The 27,684-nt window shown below is 44.8% G+C and overlaps 1 protein-coding gene across 1 annotated transcript in view; it reads right to left on the bottom strand.

The window, feature by feature from the left end:
* Nucleotides 1–27,684, bottom strand: part of LOC144807657 (zinc finger CCCH-type antiviral protein 1-like) — a 189,438-nt gene that overhangs the window by 117,526 nt on the left and 44,228 nt on the right. The window contains exon 3 of the mRNA XM_078673287.1: nt 5,831–5,966. Within this exon, the coding sequence (XP_078529413.1) occupies nt 5,831–5,966 (136 nt within the window). The remainder of the gene's footprint in view (nt 1–5,830; nt 5,967–27,684) is intronic.

Here is a 27,684-nt window from a genome sequence, read left to right as displayed (position 1 = left end):
TTTTTTGTTTCTCTAAAGCAGTCGCTTTAACTGAATATTACACTATACTGATTAACCCCATGCCACTGGAAGTGACAGTGGCTGACTGACTCATTCAAGTGTATTGCATGATTTTATTCAGTTTATCTGTTTGGATTAGTGTTTTCACAACATTGGGTTTTATTTTGTCATATAACTTAAGCTATGTCAAAGTTGTACCTTTGAAATCATAGACTCTGTGAAAAATGGCATGCCCTAGCTACCCCCAGTATTGTCCTTTTCCCCAAATCAGCACACAGAGCAGAGCACTGAAATTGTCCATTTCAATGCATTAGTGGTTTTAGCTAATTTATTCCAAACTTGTGATTTAAATGCACATTTGCTTTCATCTTTTTCAAAATGGTTCACGCCACGGGGAACCTCCTATCAAAACCTTACGAAGGCTCCCTTTCTGAAATTCAGATCAGGTATTATATTTGACTTTTAGCAGTGCCACTTGAAGATGTGGGTGGGGCTAATACAGTGGGTGGAGCCTGTGTCGAGAGTGGGCGGGGCCTGAAAACGTGGGTGTGGCCTCCGAAAAATATTTCAGCACCTGCACTTCATATTTTACAAATTAAGCACTGCTTGTGCCATTCTCTTTCAGCAGCCTGACATCAAATACACTTACATCTTATCACACAAGATCCAGACACATTACTGTAGCTGGAAGCCTCCTTGCATTCTAGAGCAGCGCTTGCCTGATCAGTGGAATGGATTTGTATAGTTAGCGGCAATTCCAGAGATGATGTGACCTTCCAAGGCCATTAACTGTTGAATATGTATGGTTCTTCCGCTAAGTACCCCCATAGCAGTGACAAATGTATCAACATTCTTACCATAGTTTTACATTCTAGAAACTACATGTTGATATATTTTATTCTGTTGATGAGTCACCTCGTGAACTGCCCCATTAAATGAGTTAATAGCATCAGTTAAACTATCAATGCTTTTAATATTCGAAGACAATCATTCATCCGTGTTTCTGTCATTCATATTCATAATGTGCAATTGTTTGTTTTGTACATCCAACAGTGATTTTGAATCTGTACACATTGCTCTCTTGAGGGTGTTGCACCTGGCTCACCGTGTGTTAGAGGAGTCTGTGCTCTTAATGGTATTAATCTTTGCCTTCTAAGTCTTTGGATGTAGAAAACTATGGTACACCGTGTAGGCGAACATACTAGTGTAGAGGGTCTGGTTTGTCTTCCTGAAGGACCTCTTCTTTCACAAACTCTAACAGGACTTGTACTGTCTGTGGGGGTGGATGAAGATTAATGATGCTACTATTCCGATCCTCTACCTCATCCTGATTATCTTCCTCATGGGCCTCTGATCTCTGCTATGTTTCCCTCAATCTCTGTAGTGAAAGGACAGAAGAAAATTATACATGTCATTGTTTGGTGTTTATCTGCCTTATAGATAAAATAAAAATAGAATTCTGTGTGTAATAAATTATTTCTACTTTGAAAGCTAAAACATTTTTACGTTAGTAAATAGTTGATCAAGACAATTTTTTTTAAAGGCATGGATGCAGTTTAGTGTTTTCCTTTCATCTAGGAAAGTTAAAAAAGTGTTAACAAAAAAGCTGACATTAATTAAGAATGGACTGGAACTCAAATAATGCATTTCACCATTTACATTAAAAAAAATCATGACTTTTTCTCACTTTATTTTTTTTTTTAATTTGTAGAAATTAATTTAATGTTGTGTTACATTTATAATAAAGGAAATATTATTTTAAACAAAACATAGTGTATGGTTTTTACTTTTTTTTAATTGAACCTGAAGGTGGCTGAGGAGTAGTAATAAATGTCAATTGAAGTTAGCCCTGATTAGGCCTGGGCGGTATTTGAGGAATTTGGGAAATTTCGCGTTCCGCGGAGAACGCGGAATTGCCAAAAAATCCACGATCCGCGGCTTCGCTGAATTTTTTGCTTGTTTTCGTTTTTAAAATGCGTGTTCGCAAGATATTTCGCCCCTGAGCACGTAAACAGCGTTCGCAAACAGGAAAAAAGCATCGCAAACGGGCGGAACAAGGAATTCCGCGTGATCGCGGAACTCTGCGTGCTCGCTGACATTTTTTACAGTTTCGCAGAGCTTTGCGTGGCGCAACTACGCAAATTCCGCCCACCCCTAGTCCTGATACAGCCTCTGATGTGAAAGCATTCTCAATGGCTGGTGGCTGTCTGGACGGACCCACTCCTGTTCAGGCAGCTTCCTTACTTTCAAATTTCTCTTTAGTGTTGGAGCAACGGTCATACCATGTTTTTCTAATTTCGGCAACATTGTATGTTTGATTACACCCTGAATTCTGCTCCAGATTCTTTTTTTTTGGTGGCTTTTTAACCTGTAAGAGAAGCTTTTCCAAAAAGCTTTTAATTGTTGGCAACACATTCCTCTAAAATAATTTTTATTTCTTCTTCTGACTCTGTCTGCTTCCTTTTACTTCCAGACTCCTCTTGCTGGCCTTCCAGACTTGCCATTCTTGTAGATTACAGTAGATGGTATGTCCAGTAGTTGTTTCATGGCAGCTCCTGTGCTTTTTAATGTGATTGAAACAATGTACCTCCTGATTCTGATGTCATCACTGTGCGACAGTCACATTTTACGAATATGAGTGAATCCCTTTTTGTTATTCAGTATTTTAGGAAATGAATGTTAAGAAATCGATATTCAAAACACTGACTCAATTGTACATTTCATTTTCCGAATCGTAAAATGAGAGTTCTTAAAAATCGCAATTTAAGATTCAGTAAAATACACATTAGTACATCTGACCCTAAATGTCATAAGGGGCACAATAATAATACTGTAATATTTTATATATTTACATAGCACTAATGTCTGCTAGGAAGGACTGTCCGTTTCCAAGCTCTGCAAAATGAGCGCAAGCACATATAACCTCTTTGGGGCAGAAAGAGCAGAAGACGGAGGGGAGAACGAACAGGCTGGAGAAAAGAGGAAGAAATCGTGCAGTTGATGTGACCCATTAAACATTTCTTTAAATGCAAATGAAGCCGTGCTTGTGGTAATTTCTTGAACTTGATTGTCTTAGGGAGGTGTGACAGAACCAGCAAATAACTTCATCGAGAAGTCGGTGTCCTTTATAAACTGGATGTGTAGGGATACAAATATCGAAATATATACCCGTCGCTTCTTCCTGCTTTCACCACTCTTCGCATGCACCGCAGAATCTCCAGATGGATCCCAGTCAACATCAGAAAGACCAGCACTCAGGCCCTCGTCACCAGCCGACTCGACTACAGCAACGCTCTCTGGGTCGGCATCTCCACCCAGCTCCTCAGTAGACTCCGGACCATACAGAATGATGCAGCGAGACTCATCCGTGACCTCCCCAAACTGACCCAAATCACCTCCACCTCCGAAACCTCCACGGTCTCCCCACCCAGAGGAGATGCCAGTTTAAGATCCTCATGCATGCCTACAAACTCTACACGATCGAGGACCATCCTACATCAACCATCGACTGAACTTCCATCTACTCGCAAGAAAACTGAGCTCCTCCTCACTTGCCTACGCACACACCCATCAGTTGTTGCTACAGTGGGGACGCTCTTTTTCCTACGTCGCCGCCAAGATCAGTAATGGCCTGCTCCTCCACCTGCGAACAGCACTTTCCCAGGTGGACTTCAGAAAGAAACTCAAGACCTGGCTTTTCGATGTAGATGTGATACCCTCAGCGCCCAGCTACTCCTTGGTGTGACCGTGCTGCGCTATACAAATACTGATGATTGATTGTTTGCACAGTTTTTTTCATGGAAAAATATGTGATTCTGAATAAAAAAATATTCCCTGGAAATTACTGTAGAATGGAAGTCTCTCAGTGTTACTATGCTTGGGAATCATGTCACAATTTCAACAAGTAAAACTCAGATCTATTAGAATATTAACTGTCCTAAGAGGCATAATATAATATTGTAACCATTTAGATTTTTCTATAGCACTTATTTCCGCATGGAAGGAGGGGTCGTTTCTAAGCATTGCAAGATAAACAATAGCATACATCAATCCATAGTAGAAGAAAGAAAGAGAAAACTAGACTGGAGAAGAGAGGAAGAGTCTGGAATGCCTGTGAAAAAATGTACATTAACGAAACATATGAAAGAGTGGTCTCTACATAGCATCAGGGACAGCAATGGCCCCACAAGGCAGGAAAGCACGATGCTCACTGCAAATTGTGGGTCCCTCACACAAGAGCTGGACCAATAGATGCTGATGGTGATGATAGCGACTGGAGCAGCTGCAGTTAAGGGTTTGCTGAGACACCTGCATGCAAGGCTCCAGCTTACACACATGCTGCTGGCCCATGTGCACCACCAGTGGCTCACTCCTATATACCACGTGGCCGCAGGGTGTGAGGCTCTATTCAGCAATGTGGGTTTGTTTCTGTGGTGCCATCTCTAATTGGCTGAAATAATGGGCATGAACTGTCTGGCCAGACCTCATTTAAAGTAGACAATCATAGGACGAGGTGGGCCAGGTGCTGGACATGTCCCTGAGTCCCCCATATATCAAAGATATTCATTGACTTTGGCCTAAACTGGAGCCCCCCTGGAGGGTTGAGGGCGCTCAAGGAGTATGGCCCCCCAGGAGCCGCCGGGGTTTGTCTTACACCCCTTTTCTACTGTGTCTCCTTGTGTGGAGGATACCCCCCCACTGTGGCAGCCTCATCATGCCACCCAAAAATATAAAACATGTGCATCTAGCAACCACTGACTCACAAAAGCACTTTCAGTACCCCACTCCTGTCTGCCCTTCCCTCAACAGTCCCTTCAACAGCAGAACCCCACCTATGCCTGACCCTTGAATGCTCACTCTTAAGTAGAACCCCACACCTTCCTCCGGTCTTCACTCCTTCCCGCATGTGGGTGCAGAAATGCCCATCCTTGCAAATACGCTTTGTTCCATCGCAGTGATCAGTGATGAGGGCGATGATGATGATGACCTCCCAATGCAGCAGAGCAGCAACAGCTTTTAAGTTCACATATTTTTGTTGCAGTGTCTAAATCATACTTTGCATAATTTGCTAACTTACTTATAAGTGTGTATATTTTCCAGTGTGAGTAATGTCTGAAAAGCTGCCTTTGTGAAGGGTGGGTCAGAAGTAAGCTGGACTATAAGTGGGAGGGGGTTTTGGTGTGAAGGGTCTGCCAGTGGGGGGTTTGCTGTCAGCAGGGGTTGGCTATGTCAGCTGTCTGTGCTTTACTTATTTTGCTTGTAGCAAAGTTTGCACTGCTGTTGCCTCTAGCACTCCTGTTCTGTGTGTGAGGAGAGAGTCCACTGCTTCTGCCCATGCTGTGCCTGTTCTGTGTGTAAGGAAGACATATATAGCTCCTATCAGGAGGTCTTTGTTCTGTGGAGGCTGCTCACCATGTTGTACCTGTTCTTTGTGCGAATAAAGATTGCAGTTAATACTACTTTTGTTCTAAGCAAGAGGGAGCCTTGAGCCGCTGCTGGTCACATTGCCAGCAGCCATCGGTCAGTGAGGGTAGCGTGAGACCTATCGCTGCTTTCCTGTAGCTGTCCTGTGCACTGCTGCTGCCCATGTTCATATATAGTCTGTGTCGTAAGGAAACTTGAAAAAAGGTTTGACTGTAGTAAAGTCAATCGTTTGCCCTGGTCAATTTTTGCTGTGATGCTATTGCTTTATACTAGTCTAATAGTAGAGTGTCAGTGCTACCCTTGGAAGTGCCATGGCTGTCACCTCCCAGGGCAGGAAGCCATGAAAGGTTGGTTTAAAGCATCTCTGATACAAACAGGGAGTATGACTGTAGCTTGCACAGCTCACCTCTGGCAGACAGGAGGGATCATTGAGTTGTAGCAGAACCCGCAGCTCCTTCTCATTGAGGCCGTTGATCTCATTGGCCTTCAACACAGCTCTGTTGCCGTTAGAATGGATGTTATGTGAAAACTTACAAAACCTCCTGAAAGAGAAGACATGTAACACAAAGCATTATCATGTTAAGCTTTAAATGGGGAAAAGAGAGCATTACGGATTAACCTGCGGCTGCACAACCAGCAGGTACTTGGGTTCAGGTATTGTTTGCACACGATTATATAAAATAATAAAGAAAAATATATGTGGAAAGTAAGGAATAAAGTATTGAGCACATTATTACACCTAAAGTTATCGCTGCTCAAGTAGGTGCGAAAAAAACCTGCATTCAGGTCTGGACGGGCATCAGCCTAAAAATGTGCCTAATTTTACATGAGCAACAGGGTCAAAACAACATATCATGTTGGAAAATAACCTATATTCCTTAACTTATGGAAGGTTCCAACTAGTACACATTGCTTCTACAGAAGTATGAATCAGGTGTGTGCGTCAGGATTTGGCCCACACGTGGCTTGGAAATACATTCAAAAGATAGTCTCCATGGTGATTTTTCACAGATATTACATTTTGGCTTTGGGTACCTTAGGTTTAACAAGTGCCACAGACAGGGATTCTATCCTGCAGGCAATTTCCGGCCATGCAATGTATGATTGCGAACTCAAAAAGTTATGGAAGTGCAATTATTTTCTTGCCGGTCACGCCATTTCACAGTGTGTCGGTAGATGTATGGATGATTTGTGTTGATTCAGTGCAAATATCCACTAACCTTCTATGTCCTCTGCAGGATGGAAATAACATTCTGCGCAACAGCCTCCCTGACACCACTAGCACTGTTCGAAATTTAAACTACGCCGATGAGATTAGCATAATTTCACAAATTTTATGTTACGCTTGTTACACAAATAACTTAACATTGTGCATCATTCACGGTACAAATGTACTGAGACTAACGCCATTTCCAGTTAAAATTTGCTACAAACGAAGGAGAACAACAATCCCTATGGTAATAGTAATTTCGTTTAAATTCATTCTTATGCCAAAAATTGAAGTACAAACACATTAGGAGGTAAATTATAGCTTGAAATGACACTCTCATTTTGCATTATAATGCGTAATTTCATGCAATTTAGTCAACATTTTGCCCATTCCGAGAACACCCTAGAACCACTGAAAAGCATCTCTCATCAAAAGCCGGAATAAAGTCTACCACATCAGCTCAAAACAGAACTGCATTAAGTAAACCATAGCCACTCCAGCACAGGGTCCATGATTCAACATTACAATCTTTAATATCTGCATGATTCCCTTAACCTCTCTCATCAGAAGCTTCAGCTTCGAGACATTTTCATATACAGACGACACCCAATGTATAGTGTCTCTAACAGACGAACAAGGGAGGAGTCGGGAAAAATGTAAACAATGGCTCATGCAGAATCCATTTGGATAAAATATAATTGCCTGAAGTTAAATTGTGAAAAGCATAAATCCTGATCCGAGGCAAGGATACACAGAAATAATCCCAGGACTGGTGCCCCACAGAACTGGGAGCCCACCATACACTCTCATGATGGTTACAAATCTGGGAGTTAAATTTGATGCATTCCCCTCATTTAGTCAGCAGGTGATGTCAGTAGCCGTCTGCTGCTTCGTTATTATCAAAATGTTAAGAAACAAAATGCATTATCTACTTGTCACAGCCAGGAAAGCTGTTGTCCATGCTCTCATTGCTCTCAAACTAGATAATGCCAATTCTTTACATTTGACTTAGTCCTCTCTGTAGGCTCACCCCCCAAACTTTTAGCCTTCACCCTCCTGTTTTCTGAACCTGTTTTTGTTGTTTTTTTAGGACTCTGTGCACTTTACTACTGCTAACGGGTGCTGTATGTGCTTGTGCTCTCTTCTGGTAAAATTTACTTACACCCAATTGGCACATTTAATTCATTTGTAAGTCACTAGCAAAGGGGTACTACATGTAGCCAGGGCCTGTAAATAAATTAAATGCTACTAGTGAGCCTGCAGCACTCATTGTGCCAACCACTAAGGTAGACTTTGTAAACATGCCTCAGGTCTGCCACTGTAGCCTGTGTGAAGTTTTAGTCTGCCAGTTCAACCTGGCAAAATACATCTTTTGCCAATCCTTAACCTTCCTTTTGAATACATATAAGTGGGAAACAACCTTTACAACACATCATTTACCACGCCTTTACTACGTATGCCTTTACCACTCATATACCTTTACCATACATGCCTCTACAATGCAAGGGAAGTGTATTTAAGGTAAGTATGTGTGTATGTATGCATTTAGGTAGGTGTGTGTGTGTACGTATATATGTGTGCATATATGTATATATATATATCATACTGCAAAAGTTACCTTTAACAAGAGAGCCCACACACGGGTGAGTAGTACTTTAGGATTTATTCATGACTGCAGCGCAACTTCATAGGCAGTACAAAGTCCCTAAAATGGAGCCGACGCGTTTTGGGCCCCTGCCCTTAATCATTGGCTTCAGATAACTGGAAATGCACGAACATGAAGGTGCACTTGTAGTTGTTGGAAATCCCCGCCCCCATGGGCGTAGTCACTTGCACGGCCTCCAGGGATTTGGAGTGCACCTTTGTATTACTCATGTGAGCGTTGCTGCAAACCAGTAGTGAATTCATCAGTATTCCCCAAGTGGGTCACTTTGCAGTGCTCGAAGATTTGCGCCAACACCTCTCTATCACAAATGCCAGCTCCCGTCCTGCTTTAATGGCTGCCGGTTGGCGTCATTAGGTCTGCTGGAAATGCAGCGGGACTCTCTCACGGCTAGGAAGGCAGAGTGGTGGGCAAAGGGGCGTAGCCTGTTATGAGAATGTAGCAATCCTGCTGTGTGGTACTTACTGGAGGTAATAGGAGGGGTAGTTGGCCCCCAAGGATGTCCTTGGAGGCCAACTACCTCTCGTGTTACCTCCAGTAAGTCCCATACAGTAGGATTGCTAAGACATCTTTAGAGGCCACGCCCCCTTTCTTCACCACTCTGCATACGCGCCTCATGGCAGAATATGGGATGGAGGATTAAGTCCACTTTACTCCTGAGGGACTTTGGGGGCCAAGAAGACCTCCTGATACCTCGTGTAAGTCCTACGCTGCAGAATTCCTGAGCGCTGGTCGGAGGCCCAGCACCCTTTCTCTACCACTCTGCAAACGTGACTGCTACTTAAAGAAGCATCATTCTGCACCTCTGACTAAGAGGTAGTTTTAATCCCCCTGCCCTATTATGTACTAGGGCCTTACAAATGAGGGCATGCCAATCACAGGGGTACCCCCAACACATAGTGTTCCCTATAGGTGTTTTCACTGTATTCTAAGTGTCTTTTAGCATAGCACTGGGTCTAGGCCTGGAGAGTCCGAGTCAGTTACCACCAGTACTCGTCAGCAAAATGTTGGTGGCACAGGATGACTTTGCAACAAGGCCTCTTACCGCACCTCTGTTGGTTCTTTCTGCATATCTCTTGCTTCTATCTGCTCTTTTCTTTGTCTTTCTGGACTTCTTTTGCCACTTTCTGCATTTCTCTTGCTTCTTTCTGTGCCTTTCTTTCTCTTTCTGCACATGTCCTATCTCTAGGCATAGTTAGAAATTAGCATTTAAAAAACCTTAGAAATTCACTGAAAAAACCTTAGGTTTTAGGGACGTTATAGTTAAAAATTAGCATTTAAAAAACCTTTGAAATTCACTGAAAAAACATAGGTTTCAGGGCTGTTATAATTAGAAATTAACATTTAAAAAAACATTGAAATTCACTGAAAAACCAAGGGTTTCAGGGACGTTATAGTTAGAAATTAGCATTTAAAAAAACATTGAAATTTACTGAAAAAACAACAGGTTCAGGGACGTTATACTTAGTTGGAGATTTCACTCGTACAAAACCAGAGAAATTCGGCCGTTATAGATAGTTGAGCTAACTATAATTCGCGCCCCCGCAATGCACTGCTCATGACGTCACATATTACATCATTCATGACTTGGTCAGTGACATCACTGATGTCATCTCAAATGACATCACTGATGACAACTGGGGCAGGCAATACATGGATAGAATCCAGCCTGATATGGACTCCAAAGCAAAAAGAATGCTGCACTCCAGAAATGGATTTCAAAGGTTTTTTATTTAATCTCCACTATCACCAACGCGTTTCACCACAAGGCTTGTTCACGCCCTTGTGGTGAAACACGTTGGTGGTAGTGGAGGTGAAATAAACAACCTTTGAAATTCATTTCTAGATATATATACATATATATATATATATATATATATATATACACACATTGGTTTTACTTACCTTACCATAAACGTACCTTGTGTTGTAAAAGGTATGTAAAAGGTATGCATGATAAGGGGGGGCTCCAGGATGGCGACCAGGGATGACACCCAGCACCCACACTTCATGGTACACAAGGGTGGAATGGGACCGGCTTGCATAAATGTATGACCCCGCTTCATAGAGCTACTACTACTAAGTTCTGTCAGGGCTGCCACCCTTTTCTATCATGTGTGGCAGCGGGCCTCAAGCGACTACCTTACCCTTCCTTTGATTATGTAGTCCTCATTTTGTTGTACCCGATGTCCACAGTTCTGGTCTACAATACATAATGTCTGGAACATCTGAAGACTGTTCTGACACAAGATTCCTTATCATTGCCTTGCCTACTGTAAGGACATTGTTACAACCCTTCTCTCAGTAACCAGTTTGATAACCCACCTTGTATGACATGCATCTGTTCTCTGTATTGCATCGCTTGGAAGTAATCATACATGGTGTCTGAGCATTTTTCACGTTGTATGATTAAAATAGAAAACAAACAATTTAAATAAAAAAGATGTTAACAAAAAAATAAAGGTATGCATGGTAAAGGTATATGTGTGATTCACTTATGCACAGTAAATGATGCGTAGAAAAGGCATGAGTTGTTCCGTCGTACATTCATATAATTCACCGCTAGGTAGGGATGTATTTAAAATGTTGGACATGTACATTTACATTCAACAGGTCTTGGTACCGAAAAGCTCCTAAACTTGTTTTTTTACTTCTGAAATCCGTTATCTCTCCCATTGGATAACACTGGGTTACCCTATTACATTTAATACGTGATATCGTCTGATTGGGAGCAAGTAGGAATGTCATGTTTGCACTCAAATTAATTGTAATTTAAACCCATCTCTAATGGTAAAGTCAGATTTAAGTCACAATTCTGAAAATGGCACTTTTAGAAATTTGGCAATTTCTTGTCCTAACCATTTGGTGCCTGCAGCCTGTGTCCTGGGTCAAATGACTTTGATTAGCTCACTGTGATTAGGATGGCAATTGACCTTTATGTATTCCTCCCAGACAGGGACACAAAGGAGGAGTTGGTGTTGGCAGTATGGGAGGGGTGCTGCTGTGCACAGCGCCACTTACATTTCAAAGGAGCTGCCTTGGCACACTCACAAAGGACTTCATACTAGCCTTTTGCCATCCCAGACACCAGAGAGCCCGGGATGGAGGCAGGAATTTCCAGAACCAACTGTGGGGGGAAAACGCCAGAAGTTTCTTCCACTTCATAGTGGACTTTCAGATCAACTCCTCAGTTCACTTCTGGACCTGCAGAAGACTACAGAAAGACTGCCTTGTACTCTAGATGACTGCCCTGCTGCTTGAGGCCTGCCTTGCTTCTCAGAGGATTGCCCTGCGACTACCCAAAAACTGCCCTGCTGCTTGAGGCCTACCTTGCTCTTTCGGATGACTTCTCTGCTGTTTGATGCCTGCCTTGCTGCTTGAAGGAAGGTATCCCATCTCATTGAAAACCAAGGACTTCCAGAGTGACTCCGGGGTCAGTTGGACGACCTCCTGTACTGAGCTACAGGGACACAACAAGCTCCAGAGGCCTCCATGCAACTGCCCAACTTACCTGCTGCAACTGGCCCAACCTGTTCCTACAACTGGACCTGCCTTGACATGCAACTGGGCCTACCTGACCCCTACTGGCCTCTGCTGGCGTGGGTTCCAAATCCCCAAGTCCCCAAGAGGTGCCTCTGCCGGTACACTTTAAATATAGGACTTCTCCAATTCCTTAAGCAGAAACTTCAAGTCGTGCAAAGTGCTGCAGCTCGACCTCTACTCAACCTACTTACAAAGTGCTCAATCATCTCTACATTTGCGGACTTTGGCCGTCAACCCACAGAAAAGTGAATCATATATTAGGTCCTCTTGACCTATAGAGCAATCCACAAAATGGGCCTGGAGTCTTCCAGAAATGAACACGCCATACTCACTTGCCAGAGCCCTAAGATCCTCCAAATTTTATCACCTCCTCCCAGATATCAACTTGATCGTTCTTTCACAGTTTTAGGCCACAAACCTTGGAACCAACTGCTGGCCAAACTTAAACAACACCACCTCTTTCTCCTGCTTCTTTAGAGTACCCTAAACTTGCATTTCAAGTCCCCCTACTCCATTGTTTGGGTGTGCTTACTGGATTGGCAGCTCTTAGAAAATAGCACCTACAGCGCATTTCCTTGGAAAAGTATTTACATTACAATAAGGGAGAGGATTCACAAAAGTAAATATATGGCCTGATCCTCCAGAGACAGCTGCTTGCTATCCTCTGGTATTCCTCAAACGAAGCCCAACAGAACACAGAGCTAAGCCCCAAACACACAGACAGGTAGCCAAGAACATGGCCATTCGTGGCTCCTCACACCAACCTGGACCTTGCAGGAAGGCACAATCTCATAATTCACCTCATAGTGGCAACACCTACAGCAGCTTCCAAATATGGGTTTAATGGGATGTTCCTTTGTCCTTGCCTGGTCAGCTAGCAGCCAATTTGGATTCTGAGATCTGACTCTACAAACTTGACTTTATCAACCTTCTTTCATAGTAAAATAACATCTTCCAGGGACTCAAACAAAACACATTTCCGCTAAAATCCTTCTTACATTAGCCCTTCTGTTCAGTATTTTCAGTGAAGAATAAGAAAGAGCCTGCTAGTCCTGTGATGTTGTTACGTCTGGGGGCACCAGTCCTGCATCCTGGATGCCTGTCTAGAAATAAATCTCTAAATGACTCTCTGTTTTACTGGATAACTCCATCATGCCCATCCATACTTCCAGTAAGACATCAATTGGATTTTTACTCAAAATCCAGTCCAAACGCAGAAATATATGTCCCTAGAAATGTCGATTCCCTCAGTACCTTGCATGAGAGGGATCAAAGTAGGAACGTCTGAAGTATAGGAAATCACTCGAAATAAAAGACAGTAGCCAGTTATAAATATCAGTTAATGGTGTGCTTCAGGGCATGAACTGCTCCCCATGTGTAAGCCTTGCTGTGGTAGATACACTGAGTGAGTCAGTGAATGCTGAATTTAGCAAATTTGTAGAGTTTGATTTAAGGTGGTGCATCTTTAATCGCAGATTCAGAAAAACAGGATGCACGCTCCTTCAAAGGTCAGGATACTAAGAGTCTTAAAGTGCCCCGGAATTACTAGCGCATCAGCTCTGAGTTGTGTGGCATTTAATGGCTGGATGATGTGCATGAAGTGGGTGGATTTCTGTGAATCACATACATCTCAAGTGACTATTTATTAGGTAAAGGGCACTGTGCATCGACATTCGCTAATGAATGGTGATTATTACTGAATACCTATACGTGTAATAGTTTGCATCCAGACAGATCTTCTATGGTAGGTGATAGTAATTAAACAAAGGAGTTTTTGAGGCTACTACTACTAATAGCCATTGGAGGTGACAGGGAGCAATGCACAAGGAGCTCAAACAAATATGGGGACCGCGTCAGGTGTGTTTATGGGAAATTAACTGTTGATATGATGTGCCAGAACTGGTCAGCCCCAGCAACTTCGAACTTCCAGTTGCACTGCTACTGAAACCGCAGAATCCAAAGAAGAGGTCTGTGGTGTCCTGAGGAAAAGAATGTGCTTTAGTCACTCTTAAAGAAAACTGCACTCACTCTGGCTTGGATATACCACGTTCCCCCTACCCACTCTACAATAACTGGGTCTAGCGGACTGCTACCCTACCAATGTTTTATATGTTTCTAATACCGCCGCAAAGAGCTTGTAATCGTTATTCAGAAGTGAAATTGGCCTATAGGAGTCGCATTTGGCCGGGTCTTTCCCGGGTTTTGGAATCAAGACAATTGTTGCCTCCCCCCAAGATTTAGGTGGGGTAGCCCCCATTAATAAGATATCGTTAAAGAGTCTAGTAAGTGTTGTGACGATTTCGGATGCCACTACCCGAAGTAATTCCCCAGGGAGGCCGTCGGGTCCAGCCGCCGGTATTGGCGACGCGGCTGGGACGTGAAGTTGGCTCAATTATCCACACGGACCAGAAGGGCTTCATTCGAGATAGACATCTCTCAGACCTCACCTATGACTTAATTGGGGCAGTGGACATCGCCTCAAATTTCTCACTTCCCTTGGCCATCATGACCCTCGACGCAACAAAGGCGTTCGATAGAGTAAACTGGTCATATCTAGCGGAAGTTATGAGGAAATTCGCATTTGGGCCTAATCTCTGTAGGGCCAAAGGCCTTTTGTATACTAACCCTAGCGCTAGTATCTTGGTGAATGGTATACGTACCCAGTCCTTTCAGATTAGTAGGGGAACGAGACAGGGCTGCCCCTTATCCCCCCTTCTTTTCAATATTTATATTGAACCATTTGCACAATCTCTTAGAGAAGACCCAAGAATTGCCTCATTTGAATATGGAGGTTGGAAAAAAAGGGTAGGGCTTTATGCGGATGACATAGTAATCTATACTAGTGACCCAGCAACTGCCTTTCCCATAGTGGTAAAATCGGCCAAAGATTTTGGACATATATCGGGATATGATATCAACACTGAGAAGACAGAGCTTATGACATGGAATATTATTAATCCGAGCATTGTGGTGACACCCTCAATTCGTTATCTTGGAGTTAAAATCACGCAAGATATAGACACTTTGGCTAAGGCTAACCTAGAACTGGTCTTCTAAGACTGTAGAGCCTTATTGAAATCTTGGGCGGGTCTTCGACTGTCAATTTTTGGTAAAGTTAATATCGTGAAAATGACCATCCTTCCGAAACTGACCTTCATTTTTAATTCTATTCCTCTGGCATTTGATTCCAAGCAACTTCATAAATGTCAGCAGGAAATTAATTCTTTCATCTGGGGCAATAAGGCTAATAGGCTGGCCTGGAAAAAATTAAGGAGGAGGAGGGAAAAAGGAGGGCTTGCTCTCCCAGACTTACAGTACTATGCGTGGGCATTCCAACTGTCCCACACAAGAATGCTTTTGAAGTCACCAGACACATCTTCAAATGGGAGATTGTTCAAGGCAATGCTGGTGGAGGCAAATCTTCCGTTAGACAGGTTTTTATTCAAGTTCGGAGATCGAAAGTTTTTTAAAAAGGTGAGGCTCAAGACTGTTTTAACAACATTGAAGTCATGGGTGCAAATCAAACATAGAGTGGGGATCTCATATTTCTCTAACTATGCTCAGATATGGGATTCCCCCGGGCTTCCGCTGTGTCTACAAGACTGCTTGGCAGCCCCCCTTATCGATGCTGGGCTCTCAAGATGGGGTGAACTGATATTCGGAGGCCTCCTGATAGAGTGGGAGGAGCTTAAGAAGAAAGTAGGGCCAACTCTGTCAAGATTTAAATACATCCAAATCAGCAGTTGTGTTGAAACCAGGTCAGGGACAATCGATATTTGCCCGGCGGTATCGCCTCTTTAACCCACGAATTATTAATCAATGAAGAGGCAGGCGCTGGAGACGGGAAGGCAGGAAACAAGGTTTATTCTCTCCGGAGGAGAACACATCAGTTAGACAGCAGGTATCGTCATGAGGTGCTCTAACCGCATCTCTGAGGCCTGGCCTCTTATATACAGGTTTACTGCTTTATTACATATAACACATTCTTGGCAATGCTTTGATGTACGGAAAGACATTCTCGGAATCCCTGCTCCAAGCCCGTTCCCACACACATTTACAGTTGAAGTCCCCACCCTGGTCACAACAGGTGATGATTATCGCGCAGCTGGACATTCCGCCGATTCACGGAATGTGGGGGGTTTGATCGGATCTCATAGGGTGGGGGCTTTGATCAATTCGGGGGTCCTTTGATGAGGGAAGCTGGGGGGTCAGTGGCGTGCAGAGGGTGGTTCTGATCGAGGCACCTAAAATGGCGGGTGCGCACGACAAAAGTGTGGCATCCGGGGAAAAGGCAAGATGGCGCAGATAATGTTTACCAAAATCGTACTAATTTTCCACAGTCCTCCCTTTAACATATCCAAGACATCTTGCTGGTCTATTTCCTATTCATGTCTATTGTGGCGGTCATAAGTAAAAAGTAGGAACCCAGGTGAAGGAGCTATAAACATTACATTTAAAATCTTTCGTCTTAGGAGGCGGGTCTATCGAAAAACTTGTTCGCAGGAAAGTCATAGTAATGCAATACAAAAACGATTCTGTAGTGAGAGCAGTGAGTACATTTCATAATGTGAACTGATAGGTTAGTACATATACAAGTTCTGTTCAGATTTGGTTGGAGCATAATCAATACAATGGTGGCTGGGAGAGAAATGAGACGTAGTAGAAACGATGATTGAGGGTGTCAATGTTCGAAGTTAATGAGTTCTCAGCATTCTTTGTCGTCTTTTGTTGGCGCTGTGGAGCACCGGCGGTGGAGCTACGGGTCCAGCTCTATTCTAGGTCCCGCGTTGCAGGGCACGACCTTTCCCTCGCGTTTCTGGTCAAAAAGGTCCCTTTTCGCCCTGTGTCCTTTGAGTTGATTGTCAAAAAGTTCAGATGGAAAAAGGTGCGTGTGAGCAGTCCTTTAGGGTAGGTCGGAGAAAAAGGGGGATGGAGCAGGGCCTGATCGGGAACAGACTAGGGGGGCGGAAAATTTCAGATAGGCGGGCTCATGACCGAGTTCAGAGAGCGGGGACTTTTCGGCATACGTCGAACATCGAGCAGGGGCATCAGGTCAGCCCTTTCCTCTCATTTTGTCGAAAACAGTGCCTCGTCCTGCAGCTCCTTACTGTCGCGGTCTCGCCTTGGCCAATGTCGCAGATGTTCCATAGTCTGTAGTCAGGCCACGTGCTCCCACATCCGGTCCTTCTTTCCTCCGACAGTCGTACCCTTAAAAGAGTTTGAAAAGACAGTCTTTAGAGAATTGGCAGAGGAAGGTAATCACATAAGTCTATTTCTCTCCCAGCTCCAGGCAAAAAATGGAAACGTCCGTTATATTAGGGTTCACAACTAACATATAAATGATTGGTGATGGGCCTGCTGGATTCACTATAACTTTCCTTCTCAACTATTTCTTTGGTGTTTGTTGGTCGTGGTACGGGATCTGGTACCTTTTGTTGCATTACAGTTACGACAGTTCTTCTGATGGAGACCCACCTTCGTAATACGAGCCTTACAAAGCTATACCGTTCTCTAGGGCTTTATATTTGCAAAGGGTGCTGTGAGCTATCAACACGGTCTGGTAGGTGTCCTGCTGAGGGACGAACATAGGCTAAACATCTTTCATTCTATCAATGCATCCTGCCTTTCAACTAAACATTTTCGCTTTCAATAGGGTTCATTGCAATGATTTCTTCACTTCGGTCTAATCTTTAACTTTGTAAACATCATTCTGATTCCTACATAGCCTCTTACGGCCTGACTACTTAATTAGAAAAGACAGGGGTCTTATGGGAAACAACTAGGGACATAGAAAACTGCGGTAAGGGCGTAAATCGACCCATCTCTTACAACCGGGGGTGAGGGACAGTTTTATAACTCTCGTCTGGAGCAGCTGATACGGAACAGGGGCGTTCCGGGAACATGAGGATGTTTCGATCATTTTTTTCTGTTTGGGTATTGCGACAATTCGGGACGGGGAAGGTCGCGTTATCTGAGGCATTTTTTATGACACAGGAGCCGCTGACATGTAGTTCCCTTATTTCGGGTCAGATTAGGGAACCTCAGTCGTCTTACCTGTCCTTTCCCTTATGGCCAAATCTCGGTTTCATCAATTTTTTAGCGGAAAGGAGAGGTAGTGACACAGCGTCAGGGTGATTTTATTAAAGACAAGTTTTGTGCAAATACTGGCGGTATTTGGAGCCAATTGGGTGGTACGCTAGGGGTGGTGGTTTGCCAATTTCGGTGCTAGTCGTTCGGAAGAGTGAGAGTGTGGAGGGGAGAGAGAGAGAGAGAGAGGGAGAGAGAGAGAGAGAGAGATGTGCAACAATAGGCTAGATAGTACACGTGCAACATAGGGAGCGGCCGTGTATTAAGATAGGCTATTCAGCGCATTACTCGACACGAGACATCGCGGGTCTGTGTTAGTATTTTGAAAGCATGCGGTTCAGGACGGGCAAACATTAGGCAGGGTAGAGGGGACATGCTTTAAGTAGAGAAAAACACCATTGTATCGCACTTCTCGCATTCTCGGACCTTCGATCAGTCAAGTCCACGTCTCAGTCGTACAAAAACATTTTCCCATAGATTCAGACATACGTGACACGTGTCCATTCACGTAACACGGCACAGGTTCAGACATACGTGACACGTGCCCATTCACGCAACACGGCACAGGGGTGACCGTGTTTTATCGTATCATACAACCTCTTGGCTCTCCCACTACAAGGGTAGTTTGCAGGTGTGTTTAGGTGCCATCTGGCAACGTTAGTCCGCTTCGTGCATCAGGCATGGCGTGACTTCGGATCTCCACCATACCTAAGTCGTGATTCTAATGTAACCTGCAGAGGGAGGGAAAAAAGGGGGGGGGAGAAAGGAGGGGGGACAACATTCGCGCATTTCAAATGCATGGGCACAAAAGTTCTTTATTTACCTCATACTCGTCTTGTCTCCTCGGGATAGAATCCCTGGGGTCTTAGTTTCCGAAGCCGGGGGAGGGGTGGGGTAGTGTATCCTTATAGGTCGGGTGCAGGGAAATGTTAAAAAGGAAACCAGAGGTACCTAGTGCGAGGTATCTAGTTGGTAGATGTATCTAGCTATCGGGGTCCTTAAATCTCTTTCAACGCTGTGATGTTCTAAGGTTCATCAGTTCTTCGGTCAACTCTGTTCCCTAGTGCCTTTGAGTGTCGTATTTTATAACATTCTATCAGTTACATCGTTTCATTTTACCCATCTTTTATATTCCATCATTTATACCGTTTCGTTTTACCCATCCTCAGAAGTCGAGGTCTTTCTCCATGCGTGAGTTCATGAGTCAGTCGCGTATCTGAAGGCAGAGTATCGTGTCGCAGATTCGATCCTTCATCCGGGGCTGGGCACCCATCTTTCGATAACCTTAAAGAGAGAACAAAGTAGGGTGCACAAAAAACTCTCCCGCTGATCCCATATTTTTTTTAAAAAGCATGCAATACCTGTTCATAGTTTGGAAAACCTTTATTTTGCAAAATCATTCAGTACGTAGATTATGAGGGTGCAGTCGTACTTGGCCGGACACGGCAATGGCTAAAGTGCGTACAGTAGGGGGTTGTTTCGCAGCAAATAAAAACATTAGAAAGGTTTATTCATTCATTCGTAGGAAACTAAAACGTCTATCAATTGGTTGGGGGATCGGGGGCATTTATTTCATAATAGTCAGACTAGTTGCAATCAGATTTCCTATATGCATACCGCGTGCGTGCGTCATAAGCGAGGTTATACATCAGCTATAAAAATATAATACATCGTACATTTGTAATCAACATTTTTAACGGGATCCTTTTACATGTTCGTCGAGTGAGCTCTCATTCTTTCTTGTCAAGTGTACAAAGGATCATATATATGTCTCAGAACATCAAGTTTTTGTATTAGTAAAAAGGAACACCACGAGGTGTTCGTAAGTTCCCATTGATACCGGCGCCATTTTGGGCGGGGCCGGGTTAGTCCGGAAGTAGCATCAGGGAAGAATGTTTCCTAAATCCGGCCGTTGGACCAGAGTCCTTTTCGGCAGTTCAATAATTCATGCTAACAGAAGGAGTGGCTGTGTCATGTTTATTTCGTTTAGCGATCAAGGCAGTTGTTCCTTCACCGGAAGCCTGCAGGGGCCGAGGGCTCCTGGGACTTTTGTAGAATCTTCAAGGCTGTGGAGATGCTGTCGGAGGTGGGGGCTCGTGGCCCGGTGGGCAAGCGTCCGAGTTACATTGCTGGTCAAAGTCACTCTAGCGGCCTAGACCCGCCTTCCAGGGGCTCAGACGCCATTTTGAGGCCCTGCAGGGGCCGCCCTTCGTCGAGCCTGCAAGAGTGGAAGAGACCCTTTGGAGTGAAAGAAAAGGAACTGTGTGTCGTAGGAGCAGGACATTCGGCTAGGGTACAGCTGTGGCGCCCCCACCTGGGGGGGCGGGGGAGACTCGTTCGCGCCATCTCCCTCTCCCGGTGCACCCCACGCTGCTCTCTTTCATGGGCCTGCACGATGGCCTTTCCAAATCTCGTGCTCTACAAGTCCCATGTTCAGTGCTACGGAAGTACGGCCACCTGCGGCGCACATTCGGTGCTGCACAAGTATCGGTGCAGCCATTGCATATTCGGTGCTGCGCAAATATGGGCACAGTTGCATGTTCGGTGCTGCGCAAGTATTGGCGCCGCCCGGCTGGAGGATTTCGGTGCCGGGCCGGGGGGCTGGGAAACCTCCTATCCATGGAGGTGGGAGAGGCTCGTCCGCGTCGCCTCTCCCTCCCAGCCCAACTTGGACAAATTTCTGCAGAGGTATTTGTGATGGCCGGACTGGGGCTGGGAAGCCTCCTACCTGTGGAGGTGGGAGAGGCTCGTCCGCGTCGCCTCTCCCTCCCAGCCCAACTTGGACTAATTTCAGCGGAGGTAAGGAAGTGGCGCCTGGCGTGTTGCTGCTGCCATTACGGAGGAGAAAAGAAAGAAGTGTCCCGTCCGTTTCTGGGCCGGGCTTCCGGTGGATGTCGGCCGGACGCCCCTGGCTTTGGCCCCATGAACGGGTTCCTTGGGTTATCGGCTGCAGCCGGATCCAGCTGGCCCCAGTCCCTGGCCATTGGTGGCCGGACCGGGGGAACATGTGGCGGGACTACCTGCAACTCTCAAGGGCCACTGCGGCCGGACCGGGAGAGCATGTGGCGGGACTATCTGCAACTGTCACGTGCCACTGTGGCCGGACCGCTGGCCCCTGTCTCTCCTCCCTATGTTACGATTTCCTGGCCGAGTGTTGGCAGCAGGACCCGCCTTATATGGGTTGCTGCCGGCTGGGCGTAGCCGCAATCCTGCCCCACCTTGGAAGTTTCCAGAGTGGGGGGATGTCCTGCTGACTTTCATTTTCTACAGTTTACCGTTCTTGTTTCTAGCGTTTCCTGTTGTTAGGGCATTAATAGGAGTTATTATTACGTTATTGTTATTGTTTTTCGCTCGTTTATGTTAAATAAAAGTTCGTGTTCATCAGTGGCCTATTGATTCCTTTTTCCCATTCCTTTCTTTCCAGGTTGTTTCATGCTAAAGTTTCTGTTGACAGAGGTTAAGTAACACGGAAACACAGGCAGAGGGATGACGTAGATTCATGCCTCACATACACAAACTCAGACGGGGAGACAGTACAAGTATGACATACAAAGACCCAAGACAAATATAAAACAGTTATTGGCCATAATTATCTTTTTCTGTCTGTTAATTTAGAGCTAGGCTGGGTTCCCGTCTTAACATTGTCCGATCTATGAAAACTCGAACATGTCGCTGAAATCGGTCTGGCAAAATCTGTGCCATCGGGCATAATCAAACGTGGTGGTTCTATCTGGCCTGACCATGTCAGCCTGATTCTTCTTTGTCTCGCGCTTTTTCCCTTTCTTCCGGACTGTTATTCCTGTCGATCCTCTGTTCCTACTCTCGCTCAGTAAAGTCGGGCATTGGGCTTTCCAGTGCCCGACATATTTACAAAAAGCACATTGGTCTTGCCCTAAGTCTGGCCGTCCTGTGCGTAGTGTCGGGGGATTACTTTCGGGTCGTTGTGTCCAGGGGTTGTCCTGTTGATATATTCCTCTACCTGCTCTGTCCTCGTCTCTTTTCTTTCGCTGCATTGCTTCTTTGCGCCACATACCGAGACTGTCGAGCATAATAGGCATTGTCTTATTATTACGAAGGGCTATTTCTAACGTTTTTATTTTATCAAGGTCGAAGGATCCTACCAGTGGCCACTGTTTCTCTTGATTTTCTTTGGTATACCTGTGCCACAATTTATTATAGGCTATGGTAACTAATCCATAGTTTATGAACATGTCTTTATTAGGGGTGCCTTCCAGCGGAGCTAGATGATCCACCTCTAATAAACGGTCCGGGCTGAACCAGCTATCAATCAGTGGGGAGAAGACAGACATGACGGCTCGCAACGAGGGACAAAAAGTCAGCACTGCCTATCTTATCACTGTGTGCAAAGACTAGACAGAATATTTCTATTCTACGTTGTTTGCAGGCAGTGAATACCTCATGAACCAATAACAAAACAATAAATAAATGACCAGTGGGGAGAGTAAGTAGATCCGCAAAGGTCTGCGTCCTCTACCCTTTCACTATCTGCAAAGGGGAACCTGTTCTTTCCTGTTTGTAGACAGAGAATCTCCAGAAAACAATCTGCGAACGGTAGCTCGGGGTCAAAAAAACCCAGTTAATCAGTGTGGGAGAGGGAATCTCCCGAAAACCGTTAATAAATAATCAATTCAGTGGGGGAGAAAAATAGGCACGACGGCTGCGTTACCTATCCTTCACTGTTTGCAAAAGGGAAAGAGCCTACTGTTTCTCCGTGTGCAGACAGTGAATCTCCAAATAAGTCAAAAAAGAGTAATACTAGTATTTTCTGAACAAGCAAACAATTATTTTGCAGTTCGTCGTGTTTACACGACCTTACCCGGACCGTATGGACAGTTTCTTGTCTTCCGAATCCAGCGCCCGATCGTCCTCTTTTCCTCGTATTCCTCGCAGCACTCCTAATGGTTCCCAGTCAGGACCGTAGATCACTCGAGAGAGGTCTGTTCGGAACTAGTGAAGTTCGGATGATCGGCTGCCAGACGAGGGTCTATTGGGCAAGAGCTCTCCCGATCGTTGCAGTCGTTCACTCTGTCGTCAGGACCTCTCCCACTGGATCCACGAGTCGCTGATGGGCCCCACGTTTGGGACGCCAATTGTTGAAACCAGGTCAGGGACAATCGATATTTGCCCGGCGGTATCGCCTCTTTAACCCACGAATTATTAATCAATGAAGAGGCAGGCGCTGGAGACGGGAAGGCAGGAAACAAGGTTTATTCTCTCCGGAGGAGAACACATCAGTTAGACAGCAGGTATCGTCATGAGGTGCTCTAACCGCATCTCTGAGGCCTGGCCTCTTATATACAGGTTTACTGCTTTATTACATATAACACATTCTTGGCAATGCTTTGATGTACGGAAAGACATTCTCGGAATCCCTGCTCCAAGCCCGTTCCCACACACATTTACAGTTGAAGTCCCCACCCTGGTCACAACAGGTGATGATTATCGCGCAGCTGGACATTCCGCCCATTCACGGAATGTGGGGGGTTTGATCGGATCTCATAGGGTGGGGGCTTTGATCAATTCGGGGGTCCTTTGATGAGGGAAGCTTTCTACTGTACGGGGAGGGGCAATAAACAGTATCGGCAGAGCTAGGTGTCGGCCTGGGAACGAGGAAGACAAACGGGCACAGGAAAAGGGGGTTTTTGCATCAAAGGATCTGGGACCATGAAAGGAATGAAGGGAGGGGGTCGCGCCGGGAACAGGATTGGGCTTTGAAGCAGAGCTGCGCTAGAGAGGGGTTTATGACCCAAGGCATGTGAGAGCGGGGGGGGTTGTCAGCGCGCGGGCTTTGCGAGGGTGAAGGGTTATGCTGGGGGGTCAGTGGCGTGCAGAGGGTGGTTCTGATCGAGGCACCTAAAATGGCGGGTGCGCACGACAAAAGTGTGGCATCCGGGGAAAAGGCAAGATGGCGCAGATAATGTTTACCAAAATTGTACTAATTTTCCACAGTTGGGCCAGAGAACTAATTAGGAAACATTCTAATAGTGGGAGACCTAGCCCCTTAGAACAGTACCTAGTTGAGAAACAGACAGGGGGCAAGGAAGTTGCTTTTTGGTATTGGTCTATTCTGGAGGAAATAGACGGAGACTTCAAATTGCCAATGGAGCTATGGGAGAATGAAATCGTGCTACTGGACGAGGATTTGTGGATAAAATCTTTTTCTCTTTTGTATAGACTGGTTAAACCTGCCTGGCTGAGACGAAATCATTTGTTTACTTTACATCGAGCATACCTCTCCCCTCTACGTCTATCTAAATATCAGGAAGGGAAATGCTGGAACAAATGTCAACTCCCAGCAGCTTCAGATATCCACATGTTTTGGGAATGCCCCCATATCAATGTCTTCTGGAAAGAGGTTAAAGTTACTCTAGACTCAATACTTAAGACCAACATTCCTCTTACGCTCCCACTAGTCATACTCGGCTTTGATCAGAACATCACCGGGGATGCGCGGTTTCTCCTATTCTACGCTATCCTTCTGGCAAGACGGATGATATGTATACACTGGGTAGATACCACCCCTCCTGCACACTCTGCCTGGTTAACATTCCTCTATGAAACATCCAAGACAGATTTAGCAAGATCTTGCGGTACCAGGTGCATCACCTTTTGGAAACTTCTGATAGACTGGAAGTGATCTCCTTTTTTCGGGTCGATGTTTTTTTTTTTTTTTTTTTCCCCCCAATGGTCCGATGATTACGCCCACCTACTCCATGGCTCAGTCGAATGGTTTGCCCCGACTCCAATATTCCTGTACTGGCCAAGCAGGCATGAAGTTGCCTAGAGGAGTATTAACAAGGTGCAACATATCTCCCGCCAATCCGCAATAAGTTTTGCCTAGTTCACAAAGCGGCTCAATTGTCAGGGCCTGGCTCCCGAAGGCAAAGAGGTGGTTGGTGTGTTACCTTTTTCTTTGCATCTATGGAAGATGTGTCGGGCAGATGAGGATTACAAAAAAAATAATGTTTTATATTTTTCTGAAGACCTATCCAACAGTCTATATGCTGCAGATGCTAAGTCACATGTTCACGGCTCTTCCCTCTGAAGATGTGCTTCAGTAAACGTATATTTTCTCTAACGTCCTTGAGCATAAGCTCATGGTTAACCCCTACTATGACAGACCCAACTACCATCTCTATCCCCATCTTTTCCCCCCTATTGGTTGTATCTCCATTATCTAACACCTACAATGTCTATTTGCTTTGATTTACTGCTTAACTCCTAAAAAAACAGTTTTGTCATCAGATGGCAAATACTGCAGCAATGCACATACTCGGCCACAGGCAAGACCTGAAGAAGCCAAGAAGCCAGAAACACAATGGGGAAGGGTAACTAGCGCTCCATGTAGGACTGCAAATCAACCTAATGCCTTGGTTTGGGTGAGGGCAGGCCTCACTGCAAGCCTCTAGTAGGCACCAAAACAAGAGAAAGTAGTAAGCCCTGATTGAGGCCTGATGTTGGGTGGCCCCCTTACCACCTGTTCATCATGAGAATTGTCCTTAATATTGCAACTTTGAGGGAACTCAATGAGATGGACACTGACCTCATTGGATGGAGAAGCTTGCATTTACTGGGAATCCTGGAGAGAGGAAGGTGAGCAGCCATGCAGCCTTGTTTCTCTTACAGTGCAGAGAAGAAGGATGCTGCTGAGATGTCCCACTTCCTGAAGGGTGGCTGAGAAGGAATTTTGTTGCATGAGACTGAGGTGGGAGGACTGCCACATCATCAAGGAAATCTAGGTATTGCTGGTTTCCAACACCTCTGTGCGCACTGCCTTCCACAGTCGGCCTGTATCTATCAGAGGTCACCAGAAACTGTGACAAGCATTCTGCCTTCTACTTCTACCTAACACAGATGAGGTTTGAGAACAAATGGATCTCCTTTCCCTTCTTAACCATCGGAGGAAAGGCAGTCCACCCAGGATAGGTTTCCCAGACCTTAGAGATGTCCTACTGATGTTTTCACCTTAACTATTGTTTTATTTGAAGAACCATTCTTTCTCGACCTTTGGTGGTACATTACCTCCACTTTTGCATTCCTGTTCACAACAGGTGGGAATCTGCCTTCATGTCTGCTCAGCCATCTGCTGATCCTTTCCACTTCTGTTCCCCCTGTTCCTCAGCTGCCAACTCTCGCAGGTTTGTGACCCAGGTTTCTTCACCGTCATCAGCAACCACAGCACAATCTTTCATAGTTTACTCTTGCTATTGTAGGGACCTCGAGTTGCAAAGCTTGCACCCATCTCCAAGACAAACTTCTTCTTGTACAAAGGGTCCTCACTGATTTTAATGGACTAGGTATATGTGTACCTCATGTCACAGAAATTGAAGTTCCTGCATTTTTGTTCCCTCAAACAATTGCCTTTTGCCTCAGGTTAGTGAATATATAGGCTATATTTCATAGCGCCCAAGAATTGGAAATTTACACAAGTATAAAGCTATGTATTATGTATTGTCAGTAGTGTACTCATATTTATTGCTGTTAGTTCCTAGTCAAGTCCAGATACCTACACCTCTTTCTTCCCCAGAGGTTCTGAGCCCTGCAGTGAGGCACACGTGCTCCACACATATCCACCACAAGGGTGGGGAGCCCTGCGCAAACTGCCCTGGAGGCACATATCATTCTTTTCCATTCTGTGCTCAGGTCACCTCAACTTTGCTGATCCAGACGCAGTCAGTGTGGCTGTTGAGCGCTCACTCCTGTACACGCACCTGCTTTCCCACCAACCTAACTACACATTGCCAGACAGTCTTGGAAGCCGGGGGCCCTAACCTAACCAATGTATACGATGTGAACCCCAAAACAATATACCAACATGCAGAAACAAGTATACATTAAACAAATACACATATTTAAAAATATTTTATTTAATTTTCAAACACAAACTATGTACATAGCAAAATCTTAAATGTAAAGGTTGGAGTTTTTCAAAAATTGGTTTTGATTGCTGAAAAAAAATAAAAAAGAATATGCTGAACTGCCGCATATCACTCTGTCTTTTTTGCTAATACATACTTTTTGTCGACACATACCAGTGCTCAAATCAGTGCTTCAACTGAGGCCAGTAATCGCAGATACTAGATTATATTGCGCGCCACTGGAATATAGCAAATTATGCAGAGTAATGCAGCACAGTATGTGATAGTAATACTTCCTTCTTTTGTCATTTATTCTTCGTTAAACGGTTAGGGCGTTGGTTCCACCTCATTAGTACCTGGTTAACACCCAAATACAGCAATAAACAACAGAAAGGTGGCCAGCCAATTTTTGCAATGGGCTCACACTGCACGGCAACAAGGGTTGCAGCATTTTTAGTAAATTTTAAACTGCTTTAGCTAGAACATTTTTTTTGGTTAAAATCTGCAAATTATGCAGCAGATGATAGATTATGTGGCAAATGCTGCACATCTTTAATTATGCAAGAACACCTAGGACGTGTCACTAAGTAAATATTTTATTATCATTCTTTACTTTTTTGACCCACTGATAGGCATTGTGAGAAACTCGCACTGCCTTTAGCCTCAAGTTCAGAGCTGCCAATCATGGCTCGTTATAAATAAAACACTCTTAATGAGCCATGATTGAGAGCTTTGGCATTTGAGACTAAAGTGCCTGTTAGTGGGTTAAATCATCCACACTGCTACAGCGCCTCTCCACATCTATACAATCACAATCTATTGACCTTTCCACGTGTGAATATCTAGGCACCTGGAGAATTGCGTCCCTTTCCAACTAT

Source organism: Lissotriton helveticus, chromosome 1_1, assembly GCF_964261635.1.
Source record: "Lissotriton helveticus chromosome 1_1, aLisHel1.1, whole genome shotgun sequence".
Lineage (NCBI taxonomy): Eukaryota > Metazoa > Chordata > Amphibia > Caudata > Salamandridae > Lissotriton > Lissotriton helveticus.
The sequence above is the reverse complement of the archived record's forward strand: the minus strand, read 5'-3'. Positions and strand labels throughout refer to the sequence as shown.